The 18,231-nt window shown below is 34.3% G+C and overlaps 1 protein-coding gene across 3 annotated transcripts in view; it reads right to left on the reverse strand.

The window, feature by feature from the left end:
• FSTL5 (follistatin like 5) overlaps nt 1-18,231 on the reverse strand; it is a 786,274-nt gene that overhangs the window by 46,595 nt on the left and 721,448 nt on the right. For all 3 annotated transcript variants that reach the window (XM_047798935.1, XM_047798934.1, XM_047798933.1), the window contains exons 13-14: nt 10,204-10,311; nt 5,255-5,379 (exon numbers count right to left, since the gene is read on the reverse strand). In XM_047798935.1, coding sequence (XP_047654891.1) covers nt 5,255-5,379; nt 10,204-10,311 — 233 coding nt within the window. The remainder of the gene's footprint in view (nt 1-5,254; nt 5,380-10,203; nt 10,312-18,231) is intronic.

Consider the following 18,231-nt stretch of genomic DNA (forward strand, 5'->3'; position numbering starts at 1 on the left):
GCTCTGGTGTAGGTCAGTGTCTACACCTCTTATTGGACCCCTAGCCTGGGAACCTCCATATGCCAGGGGTATGGCCCTAAAAAATAACAAAAAATTAAAAAATGGGAAAATGTAAAAAAATCTGCTTTTGATTAAAATATTAATAAAATAATCATTTCAATTTTTATAACATTAAATAGACAAAATCAATAGTCTTCTGAGAATTACACATGCATTTGCAATTTTTTTTTTAAATTTTCCCATTGTACAGCAAGGGGATCAAGTTATCCTTACATGTATACATTACATTTTTTTTTCCCCACCCTTTGTTCTGTTGCAATATGAGTATCTAGACATAGTTCTCAATGCTACTCAGCAGGATCTCCTTGTAAATCTATTCTAAGTTGTGTCTGATAACCCCCAGCTCCCGATCCCTCCCACTCCCTCCCTCTCCTGTCGGGCAGCCACAAGTCTATTCTCCAAGTCCATGATTTTCTTTTCTAAGGAGATGTTCATTTGTGCTGGATATTAGATTCCAGTTATAAGTGATATCATATGGTATTTGTCTTTGTCTTTCTGGCTCATTTCACTCAGTATGAGATTCTCTAGTTCCATCCATGTTGCTGCAAATGGCATTATGTCATTCTTTTTATGGCTGAGTAGGATTCCATTGTGTATATATACCACATCTTCTGAATCCTATTATCTGTTGATGGACATTTGGGTTGTTTCCATGTCCTGGCTATTGTGAATAGTGCTGCAATGAACATGCAGGTGCAGGTCTCTCTTTTAAGTAGAATTTTGTCCAGATAGATGCCCAAGAGTGGGATGTGGGGTCATATGGAAGTTCTATGCATAGATTTCTAAGGTGTCTCTAAACTGTTCTCCATAGTGGCTGTACTAATTTACATTCCCACCAGCAGGCAGGAGGGTTCCCTTTTCTCCACAGCCCCAACAGCACTTGTTATTTGTGGACTTCTTAGTGATGGCCATTCTGACTGGTGTGAGGTGGTATCTCCTGGTAGTTTTGATTTGCATTTCTCTTATAATCAGCAATGTTGAGCATTTTTTCATGTGCTTGTTGGCCATCTGTATATCTTCCTTGGGGAACAGTCTATTCAGGTCTTTTGCCCATTTTTCCATTGATTGATTGGCTTTTTTCCTGTGGAGTTGTATAAGTTGCTTATATATTCTAGAGATTAAGCCCTTGTCCGTTGCATCATTTGAAACTATTTTCTCCCATTTTTTAAGTTTTCTCTTTGTTTTCTTTTGTGTCTCCTTTGCTGTGCAAAAGCTTTTCAGTTTGATGAGGTCCCATGGGTTTATTTTTGCTCTAATTTCTATTGCTTTGGGAGACTGACCTGAGAAAATATTCATGATGTTGATGTCAGAGAGTGTTTTGCCTATGTTCTCTTCCAGGAGTTGAATGGTATCTTGTCTTAAATTTAAGTCTTTCAGCCATTTTGAGTTTATTTTTGTGCATGGTGTGAGGGTGTGTTCTAGTTTCATTGATTTGCATGCAGCAGTCCAGGTTTCCCAGCAATGATTGCTGAATAGACTTTCTTTTTCCCATTTTATGTTCTTGACTCCCTTGTCAAAGATTAATTGACCATAGGTGTCAGGGTTTATTTCCGGGTTCTCTATTCTGTTCCATTGGTCTGTCTGTCTGTTTTGATACCAGTACCACACTGTTTTGATGACCATGGCTTTGTAACATTGCTTAAAGTCTGGGAGAGTTATGCCCCCTGCTTGGTTTTTGTTTTCAGGATTGCTTTTGCAATCCTGGGTCTTTTGTAGTTCCATATAAATGTTTGGATTGTTTGTTCTAGTTCTGTGAAAAATGTCATGGGTAATTTGATAGGGATTGCATTAAATCTGTAGATTGCTTTGGTTAGCACAGCCATTTTTACAATATTGATTTTCCCAATCCAGGAACATGGAATATCTTTCCATTTCTTTACATCTTCTTTGATTTCTTTGATTAAAGTTTTATAGTTCTCGGCACATGGGTCCTTTACCTCCTTGGTCAGGTGTATTCCGAGGTATTTGATTTTGTGAGGTGCAATTTTAAAAGGTATTGTATTTTTGTATTCCTTTTCTAATATTTCATTGCTGGTATACAGAAATGCGACTGACTTCTGAATGTTAATCTTATATCCTGCTACTTTGCTGAATTTGTTAATCAGTTCAAGTAGTTTTTGGGTTGAGTCCTTTGGGTTTTCTCTGTATAGTATCATGTCATCTGCATACAGTGACAGTTTTATCTCTTCTCTTCCTATATGGATGCCATTTATTTCTTTTGTTTGTCTAATTGCTGTGGCTAGGACTTCCAAAACTATGTTGAATAGCAGTGGTAAGAGTGGGCATCCCTGTCTTGTTCCAGATTTGAGTGAGAAGGCTTTCAGTTTTTCCCCATTGAGGATTAAATTTGCTGTGGGTTTATCCTAAATGTCTTTGATTTTGTTCAGGAATGTTCCCCCTATACCCACTTTGGCGAGGGTCTTGATCATGAATGGATGGTGGACTTTGTGAAATGCTTTTTCTGGTTTTGGAATGAGGGTGATGGTGGCATCATAGAATGTCTTTGGGAGTATTCCTTCTTTTTCAACCTTTTGAAAGAGTTTAAGGAGGATGAGCACCATTTCCTCTTTATATGTTTGATAGAATTTGCCTGTGAAGCCATCTGGTCCTGGACTTTTATTTGTAGGGAGTGTTTTTATAACATCTTCAATTTCATTTCTAGTGATCGGTCTGTTCAGTTGGTCTGTTTCTTCTTGATTCAGTTTTGGCAGGCTGTACGATTCTAGAAAACTGTCCATTTCTTCCAGATTGTCAAATTTGTTGGCATATAGTTGTTCATAGTATTCTCTTATGGTTTTTTGTATTTCTGCAGTATCCATTGTGATGCATTTTCAATTTTAATAGTTACTTTTAATTTACCTATCTAGATATTTTTTCACATAGAAGATAAAATTCAAAATTTAAATTCTTTAATAAGAAATGTATTTCTTTTTTTTTTTTTTCGCTTTTTAGGGCCACACCCATGGCGTGTGGAAGTCCCCAAGCTACAGGTCGAATTGGAGGTACAGCTGTGGGCCTATGTCACAGCCACAGCAACTCAGGATCTGAGCCATGTCTGCAACCAATACCATAGTTCACGGGAATGCCGGATACTTAACCCACTGAGCAAGGCCAGAGATTGAATCTGCATCCTCATTGATCCTAGTCGGGTTTGTTAACCACTGAGCCACAAAAGGAACTCAGAAATGTACTTCTCATGCTTTTACAAAACATACTCCTTTTGTAGTGAACAATCTCTTCAATTTTAAAATTATGTTTTATGGTTTGTTCATGATTTGATGAAATTTAAGGCTTTTAGGAAATTCTCTATGAAATGCCATATGAAAAATGAGTGTCTCTTTAATAAACATTACCAGTTAACTGAAATGGCAATTAATTACTAATGTGAAATATACATCTTTTATTAAATATCCAATGGACCTATTTTTGTAAAGAATAACAGAAGAAATAAAATGCTTTATTGTTACTTAAAAGCAAAAGTATATAATTGTAGAGTGTTTAAAGTCCGTACATTTCAAAAAGAATAGAAAGCAATTTGTATATTAACAAAATATACAATATTTGAGAGGTAGATAAACCAACTCACACTCAGGTATATTAAAAAATATCTATTATGTAATTTTAATAATACCTTTTCAAAAATAAACTTTCAGTCAATAAGTATTCTGTCAATTCCTTTTGGAAGCTCTAGAACTACTGAGGAGACAGGGATATAAATACACCCTTTGTCATCTTCCAGAAGGTTCATTTAGTTAAAATAAACTAAATTCACAATCAGGGCTCAGTGGTTCAAGATTAAAGAATGAGCCACATTAATGACCTACAGCACAGCTCAAGGCAATGCCGGATCCTTTACCCACTGAGCAAGGCCAGGGATCCAATCCGTAATATCATGGATACTAGTCCAGTTCTTAACCCGCTGAGCCATGATTTGAACTCCAAAACACTCTACATTTCAGATACCATCTTAACTGGAAAATTTTGAGTTCATATGATGATTCTTTCAGTCTCTGAACTATGATGATGCCTGTGGTTAGACTTAAAGATAATTACTCTGATGCAAATACTTTTTAAATATGCTGCATTTTCAACCAGTTCTACTTACTTTCCACAAAAAAGTAATAATTATAACTATATCACAGTTTTTTATCACTTTATTGCTCAGTACATAATAGGCATTCTGAAAATAATAATTGATTGCTTGACAGATATATTAAATGCTCTGAAAACAAATACATGGCTGCACAAAGAACCATTTATATATAATACCCAACCATGAGCCATAATTCTTATTTATAATCTCCCTTTTCATTTTTGCAAGTTGAATTTTGCACTCTTTCAGAATTCTTACAACTCCACTTTTAAACAGGATAATTTTCAATTTAATTCAAAGGAAACAAATAGACACAAGAACCAAATAGTGGCTCATGTAACATATAACATTCAAAGCAGTTCCCCCTCATCCAATTCCTTGAAAAAAAGAATCAAATGTTAGTTTGGTCCAGATTCACTAATATTGCTAAGCAATACTTTAAATCTTTTTCAATGAATCATCAAGATATGTAGTATTAGAAATTGTGAATATCTTAAAGCTCCTTCTTATAAACATTTAAACCATTTCTGTGAAACTTTGGAGTGAAGTCTTTATAAATTATTACTTTTTTACCTCTTGTAAATATATTTGAGAGATAGAATACACCAACATGTCTTCTGAGAGTGCAGACCTCAAACAACATTTCAGATTACTATACTCTCAGATACAATCTTAAATTATTTTCTGTGTGGGCAAAAATGATTCATGAAAGTTATTATAAATGTATTGGATAAATTTTGACACGAGTGTCTCTCTTCTCTGCAAGGAACTCAGGTTATGTCCAAATGTCAACATTTTGCAAAAGCCAGATAAGAAGACTTTAATGACACTTTGCACAAATATTAATTGTAAAATTGATTTTAAAATGAAAATATATCTTTATAAATTCACTTCTCTATTAAACATGAAAGGAAATACAAGACAGGAATTCATCACTAATGTCGATAAATAAATATTCATTGAGCAGGTGAAACAAAGTGAAATCATGTGCAATGATGTGTATATTCACTGTATAACTGATTTTTTCCTTGGATGATTTCCCATGGCTTTTTATCAAAATTAGAGAGAAACCTGAAAGTAGACAGTCATATTAGTTCTTACCTCATGTGGGTGATGAGAAGTGTGGTAGCAGGAATGAAGAAGTCATCCACACGGTCAAACTGCTTCCCTACCGGCTGGGTGTGGATGGTGTGATGGGGCACGTTCCCGCTGGCCAGCGTTATTACCTAAACAGAGCATCATGTTTAGATCTTGGCTGTGCATGTCCTTAATAGGATCAGGGATAGACTAAGTCTCTGACTCTTTATTTCCATCCTTATAATTCGTATGTTCTGAAGCAATTTGGAGTTCTAGTGTATTTGATTATTTTCAATGTAGACACTTCTGTTTCTAGAAGGGGGAAAAAACAGATGGAATTCTCTTTTGCCTTGATGCTGCTGTGGTGTGGGTTTGATCCCTGGCCCAGAAAATTCTGCATACCATGGGTACAGCCAAACAAAAAGAAAAAGGTTCTTCTTCAACAACTTCTGCTTAAAATATTGGATAGGCATATAAACAATTTCTGTATTATAAAATATTATTGTTGTAATAAGAAAAACAAAAGCAAGCATACATATTATGTAAATGAGATACTAGAGTTCCTGCTATGGGGCAGTGGATTAAGGATCCAGTGTTGCCTCTTGAGGCTTCATGGTTTTGATCCCCAGTCCAGAACCTCCATATATTATGGGTGTGGCCAAAAAAGAAAAAAAAAAGATACTAGCTTTCTCTATTTTTCTTTCTTTCTTCCTCCCTCCCTCCTTCTCTCCCTCTTTTCTTCCCTTCCTCCCTCTCTCCCTTCCTTCTTCCTTTCTTCTTTCCTTCCTTTCCTTCCCTCCTTCACTGCTTTATTAAAATACAATTGATCAATAAAAAAATTCCCCCTCCTACAGAACAAAGTTGGAAACATAGGACAGAAAACTCCAAAAAAAATTGCACAGGAAAGATTTTTGCTTTTAGAATTCCTAAAATAGATAACATCATATTTTAAAGCATTTTCCTTTTATAAATTGAAAATAATAGATTTAAGTAATTTTTAATCAAAGTATCTTCCAACTATTCATCATTAATTGGTTTTTAAAACTTTCATAGTTCATTAAAGAAAAGTTCACTACATTTAAGTTCTTTTATCCATTATATCCTGTTATGCACAAAATTCTCTCAGTTCTTCCTCCTGATTTCTCAAATCTTCACATTTGTTCTATTGTTCTCGGTGAACAACCATTGCTCTGTGTTAGACTTTAAAGCACCTTCCTGTCTTTATTTTACTGCCCTTTAAATCCTTCCTACATATGATTATCAAATTAAACTTCCTAAACTATGGACTGCCTATGTTAAACAGACTTCTTCTCTCAAAACTGAGTGTCTTCTGAATTTGGTTTTTAGGATAGAAGTTTTTTTCTGTTTTTTTGTTTTTTTTTTTTTTTAGTTTTAGTTGTTTTTTTCCCCCTGAAGGGTTAATTTTTCTTCATTAAAAGGAGTATACTTTCATCTAGTGACACTGGAAATTGCCAAGTTCAAGAAAATAGGTTAATGGTTATAATGGTCAAGATAGGCTCAGTTATGTTACACTCAAAAAACATGAAACAGACAAATCTTTCCATCTTAGTGGCTTGAAAAATAAAGATTTTTGTTTCATGCCTGTTTTTTTTTTTTTTTTTCCCCCAGAGTGCTTTGACAGGATACCTATTGTTTTTGATGTTTTCATTCTGTTTTCCTTGAGGAAGGAACAGCCCGTTACCTTGAATATTTCCATTCATGAAAGTCCTCGTTTGCCAAAACTAATCATACGGTTCCACCCAACCAAAAGAAGGGCCCCCATGACCAGAGGAAGAGAGAACCAAAGTCTGTGATAAGGTTTTAGAGACACTATACCTATTTTATTAATTAGTATCAGCGAGAAAGCCCTCATTGGATTTCAGTGGTTCATAATAATGTCTACGAGACTTGAATAAAAGTCAATAATGACAATGGAACCCTCCAAATTTTCTTACCTTTAGATTGCTTAGAGGTATAGCATCCTCAAAATGTATGTCCATGTATTTGAAATAAATAATAATGCTTAGACTGACCCCAGCAATAATAACACTTACTGAAAACCTGCTATATGTGCCAATATATGCTCCAAGTAGTTCACAGGCATCACAGAATTTAATAGTCAAACAACAATATAATGTGTTTTTTGCATCCCAAACTTACTAATGCAAAAGCATTTCATACCACTGAAGGTAAATTAACTGGACCTCTCTTCTCTCTTGGAATCATCTTAGGTTGTAAAATATACAAAGCCATTTCCCCAGTTCCTCCCAGTCTGGACTTTGTTCCCTAATGGGTATGGGTCCTTCTCCCTGATGGCATTGAGCATGAAATGCTAGGTTAAGGACAGAGCCCACAGAATGCAAGGACAGAGATTGATCTGTGGTGCACCTTAACCAATAGGCCCTGTCTTGTAACAACCCAACTCATTCCTAACAGCATCCTGCTACTGGCGTTTGTGTGTGATTACTTTTTGCAAACCCAGAGCTAACACCACCCACTGTCACCCCGTCTAGCTGGAGCCTAATTCCTGGTCAATAGCAGAACCCAAAGACTTGATTCCAAGTTGTTTCCTGGGGATTTTTTTTAATCTAATTGTTGTGAATTTGAAAATACACTACATGCAGACTGTAAAACTGTGTAGATGACAGACTGGAGAATTTTAGATTTTTACAGAATATCTTATATTTTAATAAGGTATGCATGCCTTTTAAAAAGAAAAAAATAGTTATGCTTAATCTCTGAGACTTCATCTGAGAACGCTAGATGGAAAAATCACTGTCTTAATTAAAATTATGACAGTGTATGGGTTTTTATTAACTGATTGTAAATATCTAAGAAAATAATACATATTGCTTTCATAATTGTCAGAGATGTATATATTTAATTATATTCAACATGAAAATACAAAGTAGGGGTTTTAGATCTTTGATAAAATTATTCGCACCTTCAAGGGTAAGTAGGTACTATATAAGATACAACACATTATGACTTATTTTTTTTTAATTTCAGTTTCAAACTAGCTAAGATTGTTTTCATTGAATGAAAGGTTAAAAGTCCTTACTATATTCACCTACGGGTTAAGATTTCTGAAGGAAAGGGATTATTTTGGTTGCCATAAAATTCAGACTTAATTTTACAAATGTAAAAAAAAATACACACATACACACACACACATATTTCTACATCAAAAAAAGCTACAACTTATTAGGGCTAAAAAGGCACTCTCTATCCCTCATGACCTAGCACCAATCTCTCTCTCCTGTCTGATTTTTCAACATCAGGGCACAGGGATACTCAAGTAAAAGTGAAAGCTTGCCCATGGTTTTGGTTTGGTCAATTCAATTTCTCCAAAGGCAAAACAGTTTCCCTTTTCAAACGCATCTTAAATCCCATTTCTTTGGAACGTATTTCCTGATAATCCTGTTCAGAGACAATTATCCATAAATAAATTGACATTTCTGCAGAGTATGGTCTTTCTGAGCAGAAAGCCCTGGCAAATTTGGTTAAAGGGTGACAGTATAGCAAAAATGCCTGGGAAGCTAGAGACAGAGTACTGCTCATGAGATATTTAGAGACTTAATTCATCTGAGCCAATCAATGATGGATGCACCAGGGTCCTGACCTACCTACCTCTCCTCTCCCAGGAGGAGATTTGCATGAGTTCCAGAGTAATCACCTCTATCTCATAGGACAACATGGGCCAAGGTACCAGGAGCCTAAAAAAAATTAGAGCCTCACATCCCAGTATCCTTCACCTGTAGAAGGACTGTGCTGTTCATGCAGGTGACTCTAGCCTCTCACCATGTCACCCCGTGAGGAGAATAAACACTAACATGTTCCAAGGGTAAGAATTGATCTATTCTTCGACTCATACACTCTGATAGTCCTGTCCATCTGCCTATTGTCTATATTTTTCTGTCTACCTACATATCTACCTATTCATCTATCTACCTGTCTATCATCTATCTATAAATCATCTATCTACTTGACAATCATCTACTTATTTATCATCTATCTGTCTTATAATACAGAAATATCCACACTCTTCATTTAATATATATTGTATTTAGTATTTGAAAAGTAACACTCAATTCCTACATTTTATTTTATATTTCTAGGTATGAGACCAACCTTTCACTCCCACCTGGAAAATGTTTTTAAAATTTACTGAGTCTCCTTACCATAATTTTTATTAGACATTCAGAGAAAAAGAACCCATTTTGAGGTGGCTGAATAACATGTGAGAAAGTTCTTAACACTTCTACAAAGAGTCATTATCAAAATGTGTATTTATATGTAGATATGCATTTGTTTGTCAAGTTCTCATATAAACAATTTCAAAACATAAGCAAATTAAACAAAAATGACACCACATCCTCCCCAGTTAGAAACAAACGTGTACTTAGATATTAAAATTCTATGTCTGGAGGAAAATGGGGACCTGCTTTGATACTCTACCTCTCTTGATCACCATCTCACTGCTTCACCCTCCAAGACCCATTTTAAAGAAAGGGAAACAAGACAATGCTGGTGGAGGTAGGAAATTGCTGAAAGGGAAATCATACCTTCTTTTCCTAATGGCTTCAGCTTTATCCTCATAGGTTATTCATTTTTGCATATAAATCTAATGTTTGGAACATATGACCTAAAATATTTTCCAAGCAAAAAGGTACTTGAGTACCAACATGATTTTCCCCTTGCTGTGAAGACATAGATGTATCAAAAGTACAGTTCTGGTGGAGTTTCCTTGTGGCTCAGTGAGGATTCCACATTGTCACTGCAGCAGCTCTGGTCACTGTTGTGGTGCAGGTTCGATCCCAGCCAGGAAACTTACGCATGCTATAAGCTGGGCCAAAAAAGTCTAGTCCTCAGATGAAAGCTTATCGTGGCACAATGGTTATCAATGTCCAGTTAGATATGGAGAGGTTTAAAGAGCATGATTTCCCCAAATATGCTGAAATGTACATACATACCTGCAGTGTTGGAGAAGTCTTTTCCATCGTTCCCCAGCTGAGCACCCAGACCTGGTCATGGGATTTGTCATAGTGTAATTTCACTGGGACAGGGTCCGTGCTTACTGCCTGGAATAAATAGAGTTGAAAGAGTTTTCAGACAAGATATTAGTTTAAGACTAGGCCATATATTATAGAGGAATCCCAGAGTTTCAATATCAGATTAAAAATGTATGTTGCTGATTATCTACTTTTCTAAACATTCATTTGATTAATTTGGAAATATGATACTTTACTTAAATATGTTTTGGCATGATTTTATACAGTCTTATGTTCATTCATTACCTATGCAAATTGTGTTGAATGGAGAAGCTATTTAGAAACTCAAGATATAAATGATTAATTTGTGTTTTAATCAATTGTTGAATACAGGTGAGAACTATGTTTATATGATTACGTTTTTATATCCCAATGTTCCTTAGGGGTTTGACCATTTATAATGCTAAACTGCTCACAATCTGATATATGGTGGTAACTATTATAACAGATTACCTAGTTTAGTTTCTTTAATGGAAAATCTTAAAGCACAGAAAAAGGAGAAGCAGTTTTTGTGTACCATACTTGATATGGTAAATGTGGTTTTCTGCTAATATTTATAATATTTAGAATTTACTGAAAACAAAACTTCCAGAACACAAATCACTGCCACAAAGTAATTTACTCACTTTAATCCCAAGCTATTTATATCACAAGCTAACACTTTTTGAAGTAATTTCCTTAGTTACCTATTTTTGAATTTAATAACAAAACAAATTGTGTTCAATAAAACAACTTTTATCCAACATTGAAAGCGTTTATTTCTAGAACACTATTTGATATCCTTAGAGAATTTCCCAAGACCTAGTTCTTAATATAATCTTTTCAGCGGGTTAAAGGTAAACTATAACTGTTGTTGAACATGTAAAAATTCATATTTTAACTAACACCAGGAATTTAGTCTTACTAAAGCTTTTTTTCTTTTTTTTCCTGAAAAATTGGCCTGTGTTTTATCTATTTAAAATTCTTAGTGTTCTTGGATTGGAATTAATTATTGGATTTCTGAAAAGATCTACTTAAACATTTCCCTTTTAGGGTCCTCATCCCTTTCTTTCCAACTAACAGAGCCAGGATAGTGTTTTGGGTTCAGGCGAGCAGCAATGTTCTCAGGAAAGGTAGACCACTTGGCAAGAAGCAGGATTTAACCCAATGGCTAATTCTAATTTTGCTGTTGTTGTTGTTGCTTTTTAGGGCCACACCTGCGGCTTATGGAAGTTCCCAGGCTAGGGTTCAAATCAGAGCTATAAATGCTGGCCTACACCACAGCCATAGCAACTCAGAATCCAAACCGTGGCTGTGACCTATGCCACAGCTCATGGCATTGCTGAATCCTTAACCCACTAAGTGAACCCAGGGATCAAACCTGCATCCTAATGGCTACGAGTAGGATTCATAACCGGATGAGCCACAACAGGAACTCCCTCTTATTCCCTTTTGACAGATTTAAGCCAATGACTAATCTTATTCCTTTTTGACAAGCATAAATGTCCGAGCCTCTCTAGAGGTTAAAGGTGGTCACTGGCATTTCCTAGTTTACACATTGTAAAGATTAAAATGATGGATGATTTTTGAGAATGATACTGTGTTTCCATCCAAAGAAAATAGCTGAGGAGACTTCTATCTTCTACACTTTCTCTTTCTTCCTGATTTGTTTGAATGCTGTCATATGAGGGTAATACGCCTCAATTTCCAAGGCCATTTTAAGGTCAGAAAACAATACGCTTAAGCAGGAAAAGCCACCACTATGAGGATTCAGGAGGAGAAAAATGAAAGGTGACTGAATTCTCCATAATAACCTCGAGTTGCTGCACAAAGCTAGAATAACTATCCCGAGGCTTGATGTTATTTGGGATAATTAAATTGTTCTATTGCTTGAGGAATAGCTAGTCTGGTATTTGGTTAATTGTACTCAAGAGAATGCCAGATGGTTCCTTTCAATTCTTCATGTACTGATCGATAATTTCAATGGTTGTCTAGCAAAAAACCCACCACTAATCATTACGCTAATAACAAAGCAGTAAGATTCCATTGACTTTTCATATTCTCCCCTTTGGATGTTAAACTTGATCTAAGTATGATTATAATGTCAGTCTATTTTGCATGCGAATTAAAATGGAATAATTATTAGGCTTTTGAAATGGTACAGATAAAATAGTTCAATAGGACAACAAAAGCAGCAATAACAAAGGTCTCATGGATATTCAGTTGTTAGGATACAGTTATAAAACAAGCAAAGATCCTTAGAGAACTTTAAACAGTAAGCAAAAATTTGAATAAACATTTTCAGTCTGCCAGCTTTCATGTAAGTTTCTTTCCTTTCACCAGGACCTTTCATAAATATCTTATAAGGGCATACTACTACCTTTGGGTTTTGTTAATATCCACATAAAATGGGATAAGAAAATGGAGACCCTGTCTTAACCAGGAATCAGTCAGCTGTGATCAACAGGTCTGGGGTTGAGTCGGTGATTCTTCCCAAAGTGGGAACCTCCCTACCATGAAAGACCATAACTCCTAGTTGATAGTTTTATTCCTGACAATATCTGGATATGTCACCTTCCCATTTATGCTTCATGGGTAAGAAACATACTTTGTTTTTATTTGTTTGTTTTTTCTCTTTTAGATTGTGAAAAGAAACTCATGGGCCCCAAATGTAAGCAGTATCATTTGTATAAAGAGTACAATCCCAGGAGGAAACCACTGAACGGCAGGATACACCACGCTTAGGGGAACATATTCTGAAGCTGACTTCAAATCTTAGTGTCTTCACACACATTTTAATAATAAAAACCACAACCACAATAATAATAATAACTCGGGAAGTTACTAACCAGGTTGGTGGCTGAGTTTCCCCTATAACCCAATGAAGATGGTAATATCAAAATGTTGCTGTGAATATTAAGTGAGGTTGAAATATAAGGATGTGCCTGGTGAATGTTAAACACTATGGAAATACCACTACTATTAGAAAAACTAACTGAACTAGAGGTCTTTTCATGACATCATCATGGTGTTTTAAAGATGCAATGCTGTTAGCAAATGAAGAAACTGAGCCCTAGAAAAGGCTTTGCTTTAACAATCAGAGTTTTTGTCCTGGAAGAGTTTACAGGCCAGAGGGTGAAAGAAGCTCTTAAAATAACCTGATGCAACTCACAAAATAAAGATACAGACCAAATGCCCTATAAGCTCAAGAGGAAGAAATACAGAGCAGGATGGGGGAGGGTGTGGGGTATATTTTTTGCCTTAAAGTAGGAACTTTTTTTTAATAAATAGGAAGGCAGAGATGATTTTTTAAAGTTAACATAAGTTCCAGGAGGTGTCAGGAGACAGTTAATGATTAATCTCCTTTAAGTAAATTAAGGTATATGTTTACAAAGGAAGAAGCTATCAATTAATTTTCAAAACAGTTTCAGAATTTGAAAGCTGTATGCTCAATGGCCTCCAGAATTTGCGAACATTTTGTGTTCTAGCAGTTCATAGTTTTGGTATTAAATTCAGTTAATAACCAAATTAGTCTTTGGTTATAAAAGCTCTCTAGAACCAAAAAAGACATGCAGATAAAAATGAAGAGAAGTACATCTGACATACTTTATTTGGAAAGTGTTTAACTCCTAGAAAAATCTATTTACAAGTTTTCAGGCGTGCAGCTGTAACACATTCTACAGAGGGAATGTTTCATGGTTTTTAGCAACAAAACCATGTAACAATGGCAAAAATAGTTCCAAACAATTGTCTTCAAGGATGAACTTGCCCTAATCTAATTTTTAGTCAAAAACCCAGATATTTTCCTATTTAAATTGTCAACTTTTAATGGGATAAATGACAGGTGTTGGATTTAATAAAATATCTATTAATTCACTTTGGATATTACTTTAAATGATTAGTCATTTTAGACCATTAGCTTTTGTAAAATAGAAAGGCACTCTTTTGATATTAAAAAAAATGTTTGCCACAATTAAGTCTTTAAAACTCTGTGTTATAAAAAATTTGTGTTTCTCCACTTTTTTTGAAAAGAGTGTAAAGATTCTATTTTTTTTTCTTTTCCTCTGTCAATCTATATAAACCTTAACTCCCTAATAATCCCAATATACCTCATGTGGTAAAAACTTATGAGTATTCCTTGAAGTATTCCTTGAGGGGGTGGACAAATTACAAATATTTTATAATTTGTGCTGCACTGGTCACTGACCACTTGTATCAGCTTCCGTAAAGATGGCTTATTTTGTCAGGGTGAAAAACCAAGAATAGCAACAAAGATACACAGAACTTAAGAGTTTAGCCTTGACATGAAGGAACAGGGAAGCACAGCTTGTTTATCAGTCTGACAAGTAGAGTACCAGCTGGCTAATTAAGTGAACCTAATTTAAACTAATGATGTAGATTCTCCGGATAATATGCTAACAGCTAGAGGAGACTGCTGATGACACTTAAGAATACCCAAGGTGTTACATAAGCCACTTCTGCATCCAAGCAGAACCTGATTTTGCTCATCAGAAGACAAAATGAGGTCAGCTGTTTATTTGTTAATCTTCTACATAGCCAAAAATCACCTGCATGCTATTCTACAAAAAAAAATTAATAGTAAGAAAAGCAATAAGCATGTGATGTTGAAAGCAACACCAAGGTTATAGAGTCCATTAAAAACTTGTGACCTTTTAAGATGCTGATAGAAATGATAAAAACAAGTATACCCCTATGGCAGGAATTTATCATGAAGTGTGTAAAACCTTATGTTGTCAAGAATATATTTGTCATTTTAATAATAAAATGTGACAATGTTGATCAAGTTTTTAACTTATTTATCCCTAAAGTGACATGCCTAATTCCAATTCACACAAATATATGCAAAAGAAAATAAAGTCAGGAGTATGATTTCTTAGATGAGGTCAGTACAAAACACTAGTGATCTTCTTTAATGGTATTGAAAAAGACAGATTGAAAAATTAAATCTGAATGAAGAAATTTGATCTCTCTTTTTACGTTTTCTTTCCTGTCAAAAATTAGACAATTTGGTGTTGGACTTCAGTTTTTCATCTCTGTCCACCCTATAAAAAAATCTATAGTAGTTTCTCTCATGTTTGGGAGATGATTAAATTGTGATTTTAATTAATATTATTAGTTGCCAATGTATAATATATTTAGGCTAGAAAGAAAGAAACAGAAGTACAGCACATAATCACAAAATATAACTTCATTTGAATAAAAAAAGGCTGACTTGAGTCAGCCTCCAATGAGAAAAATGGTCAGTTTGAGAAGTGTGCTTTACTTTTCATAAAATTAACTTTGCACTTTGTAATTGATGTTGACTCTACTCTGCCATTGTTATAAATAAAGCTTTAAATAATAAGTGAAGTGTTTTTTTTAAACTTTAGTTTTTTAAAGTAGACAGATATTCTTCTATTTTATTTTTTAAGTTTTTTATTTTTTCTATTACAGTTATTTTATTCTGTCTTTAAATAGCTTTAAAACTTGAATTACTTGGATTATTAATTTATAAAACAGAAATTTCAATATCCAAGTCTGTTAATTCACCTACATGCTCTTCTTTTTAATTATTTTTAAATTACTCTTTTAATTATTTTAATTATTAAAATAAATGAGATTATTTTTAATTATTCTTTTAATTTTTAATTATTAAAATAAATTAAATTATTTTAATTATTTCTTCTATTTAGTATAATTTTTATTTTGTATTGGAAGATGGTTGATTTACAATGTTATGTTAGTTTCAGGTAATAACAAAGTGATTCAGTTATACACACACATATATATATATCCATTCCTTTTCTTATTATTTTCCCATATAGGTTACTACAGAATACTGAGTTGCTTGTGCTATATATGTGATTATTTTACATATAGTGGTATATATACATATATATGTGTATATGTATATATATATATAAATTTATATATATATAAAAATCCCAAATTCCTAATTGATCCCTCCCCCTGTGTTTCCCCTTTGGTAACCATAAGTTTGTTTGAAAAGTTTGTGAGTCTGTTTCTGTATTGTAAAAAGTTCATTTGTGCCATTTTTTTAGATTCCACATATAAGTGATATCATATGATGTTTTACTTTCTCTGAGTTGCTTCACGTAGTATGATAATCTCTAGGTCCATCCATGTAGCTGCAAATGGCATTATTTCACACTTTTTATGGCTATTATTCCATTGTATGTATGTACCATATCTTCTTTATCCAGTCCTCTATCAATATACATTTAGGTTGCTTCCATGTCTTGGCTATTGTAAATAGTGTTTCTATGAACACTGAGGTGCATGTATCTTTTTGATTTATAGTTTTCTCTGGATATATGTCCAGGAGTGGGATTGCTAGTTCATATGGTAATCTATTTTTATTTTTTTTTTTGAGAAAACTCCATACTGTTCTCCATAGTGGTTATACTAATTCACATTCCTGCTAATAGTGTAGGAGGATTTTTTTTCCTCTACACCCTTCAAAGTGTTAATTGTCACGATGGCCATTGTGACTGGGGTGAGGTGATAACACTGTGATTTTGATTTGTGCGTCTCTGATGATGCTGAATATATTTTCATGTGTTTTTTTCTTCCAAGATCTTTGTTTTCTTTGCAGAAACATGTATTTAGATCTTCTGATCATTTTTGATTGGGCTGTTTGTTTTTTGATATTAAGTTGCATGAGATGTCTATTTCGGAGATTATTCACTTGTTGGTTATTTCATTGGCAAATGTTTTCTCCCACTCTGTGGGTTGTCTTTTCACTTTTTTTATGATTTCTTTTGCCGTGCAAAATCTTCTAAGTTTAATTAGGCCCCATTTGTTTATTTTTGTTTCTATTTTCATTACTCTTGGAGGTAGATCCAAAAACATATTGCTGTGATTTATGTCAAAGAGTGCTCTGCCTATGTTTTCCTCTAAGGGTTTAATAGTATCTAATCTTACATTTATGTCCTTAATCCATTTTGAGTTTATTTCTAAGTATGGTATTAGAGAGTATTCTAATTTCATTTTTTTACATGTAGCTGTCCAGTTTTCCCAGCACCACTTACTGAAGAAACTGTCTTTTCTCCATTGTGTATTCTTGCCTCCTTTGTCATAGATTAGCTGACTAGATGCACGGGTTTATTTCTGGGTTTTATATCCTGTACCATTGATCTATATTTCTGTTTTGCACCAGTACCATACTATTTTGATGGCTGTAGCTTTGTAGAATAATCTGAAGTCAGGGAGCCTGATCCCACAAGCTCCATTTTTCATTTTCAGGGTTGCTTTGGGTTTTGGGGGTCTTTTGAGTTTCCATACAAATTTAAAAAATAAATTCTTCTAGTTCTGTGAAAAATGCCATTGGTAATTTGATAAGGACTGCATTGAATCTGTAGGTTGCCCTGGGTAAGTATAGCCATTTTGAGAGTATCTTTTCTTCTAATCCAAGAACATGATACATCTTTCCACATGTTTGTGTTACTTTTGATTCCTTTCATCAATGTCTTATAGATTTCAGAGTACAGGTTTTTGCCTTCTTGGGTAGCTTTATTCCTAAGTATTTTATTTTTTTGTGATGATAAATGGGATTGTTTCCTTAATTTCTCTTTTTGATATTTTGTTGTTAGTGTATAGGAATATAAGAGATTTCTGTGTACTCATTTTATATCCTGCAACTTTACCAAATTCATTGATGTGCTCTAGTAGTTTTCTTGTAGCATCTCTAGGATTTTCTATTTATAGTATTATTTCATCTGCAAAGAGTGACAGTTTTACTTATTCTTTTCCAATTTAGATTCCTTTTTATTTTCTTCTCTGTTTGCTGTGGCGAGGATTTCCAAAACTACATTGAATAAAAGCTGTGAGAGTGGACATTCTTGTCTTATTCCTGATGTTATAATAAATGCTTTCAGCTTTTCACCATTAAGAATGATATTAGCTGTGGGTTTGTCATATATGGCCTTTGTTATGTTGGGGTAGGTTTCC

This window comes from Phacochoerus africanus, chromosome 10, assembly GCF_016906955.1.
Source record: "Phacochoerus africanus isolate WHEZ1 chromosome 10, ROS_Pafr_v1, whole genome shotgun sequence".
Taxonomy (NCBI): domain Eukaryota; kingdom Metazoa; phylum Chordata; class Mammalia; order Artiodactyla; family Suidae; genus Phacochoerus; species Phacochoerus africanus.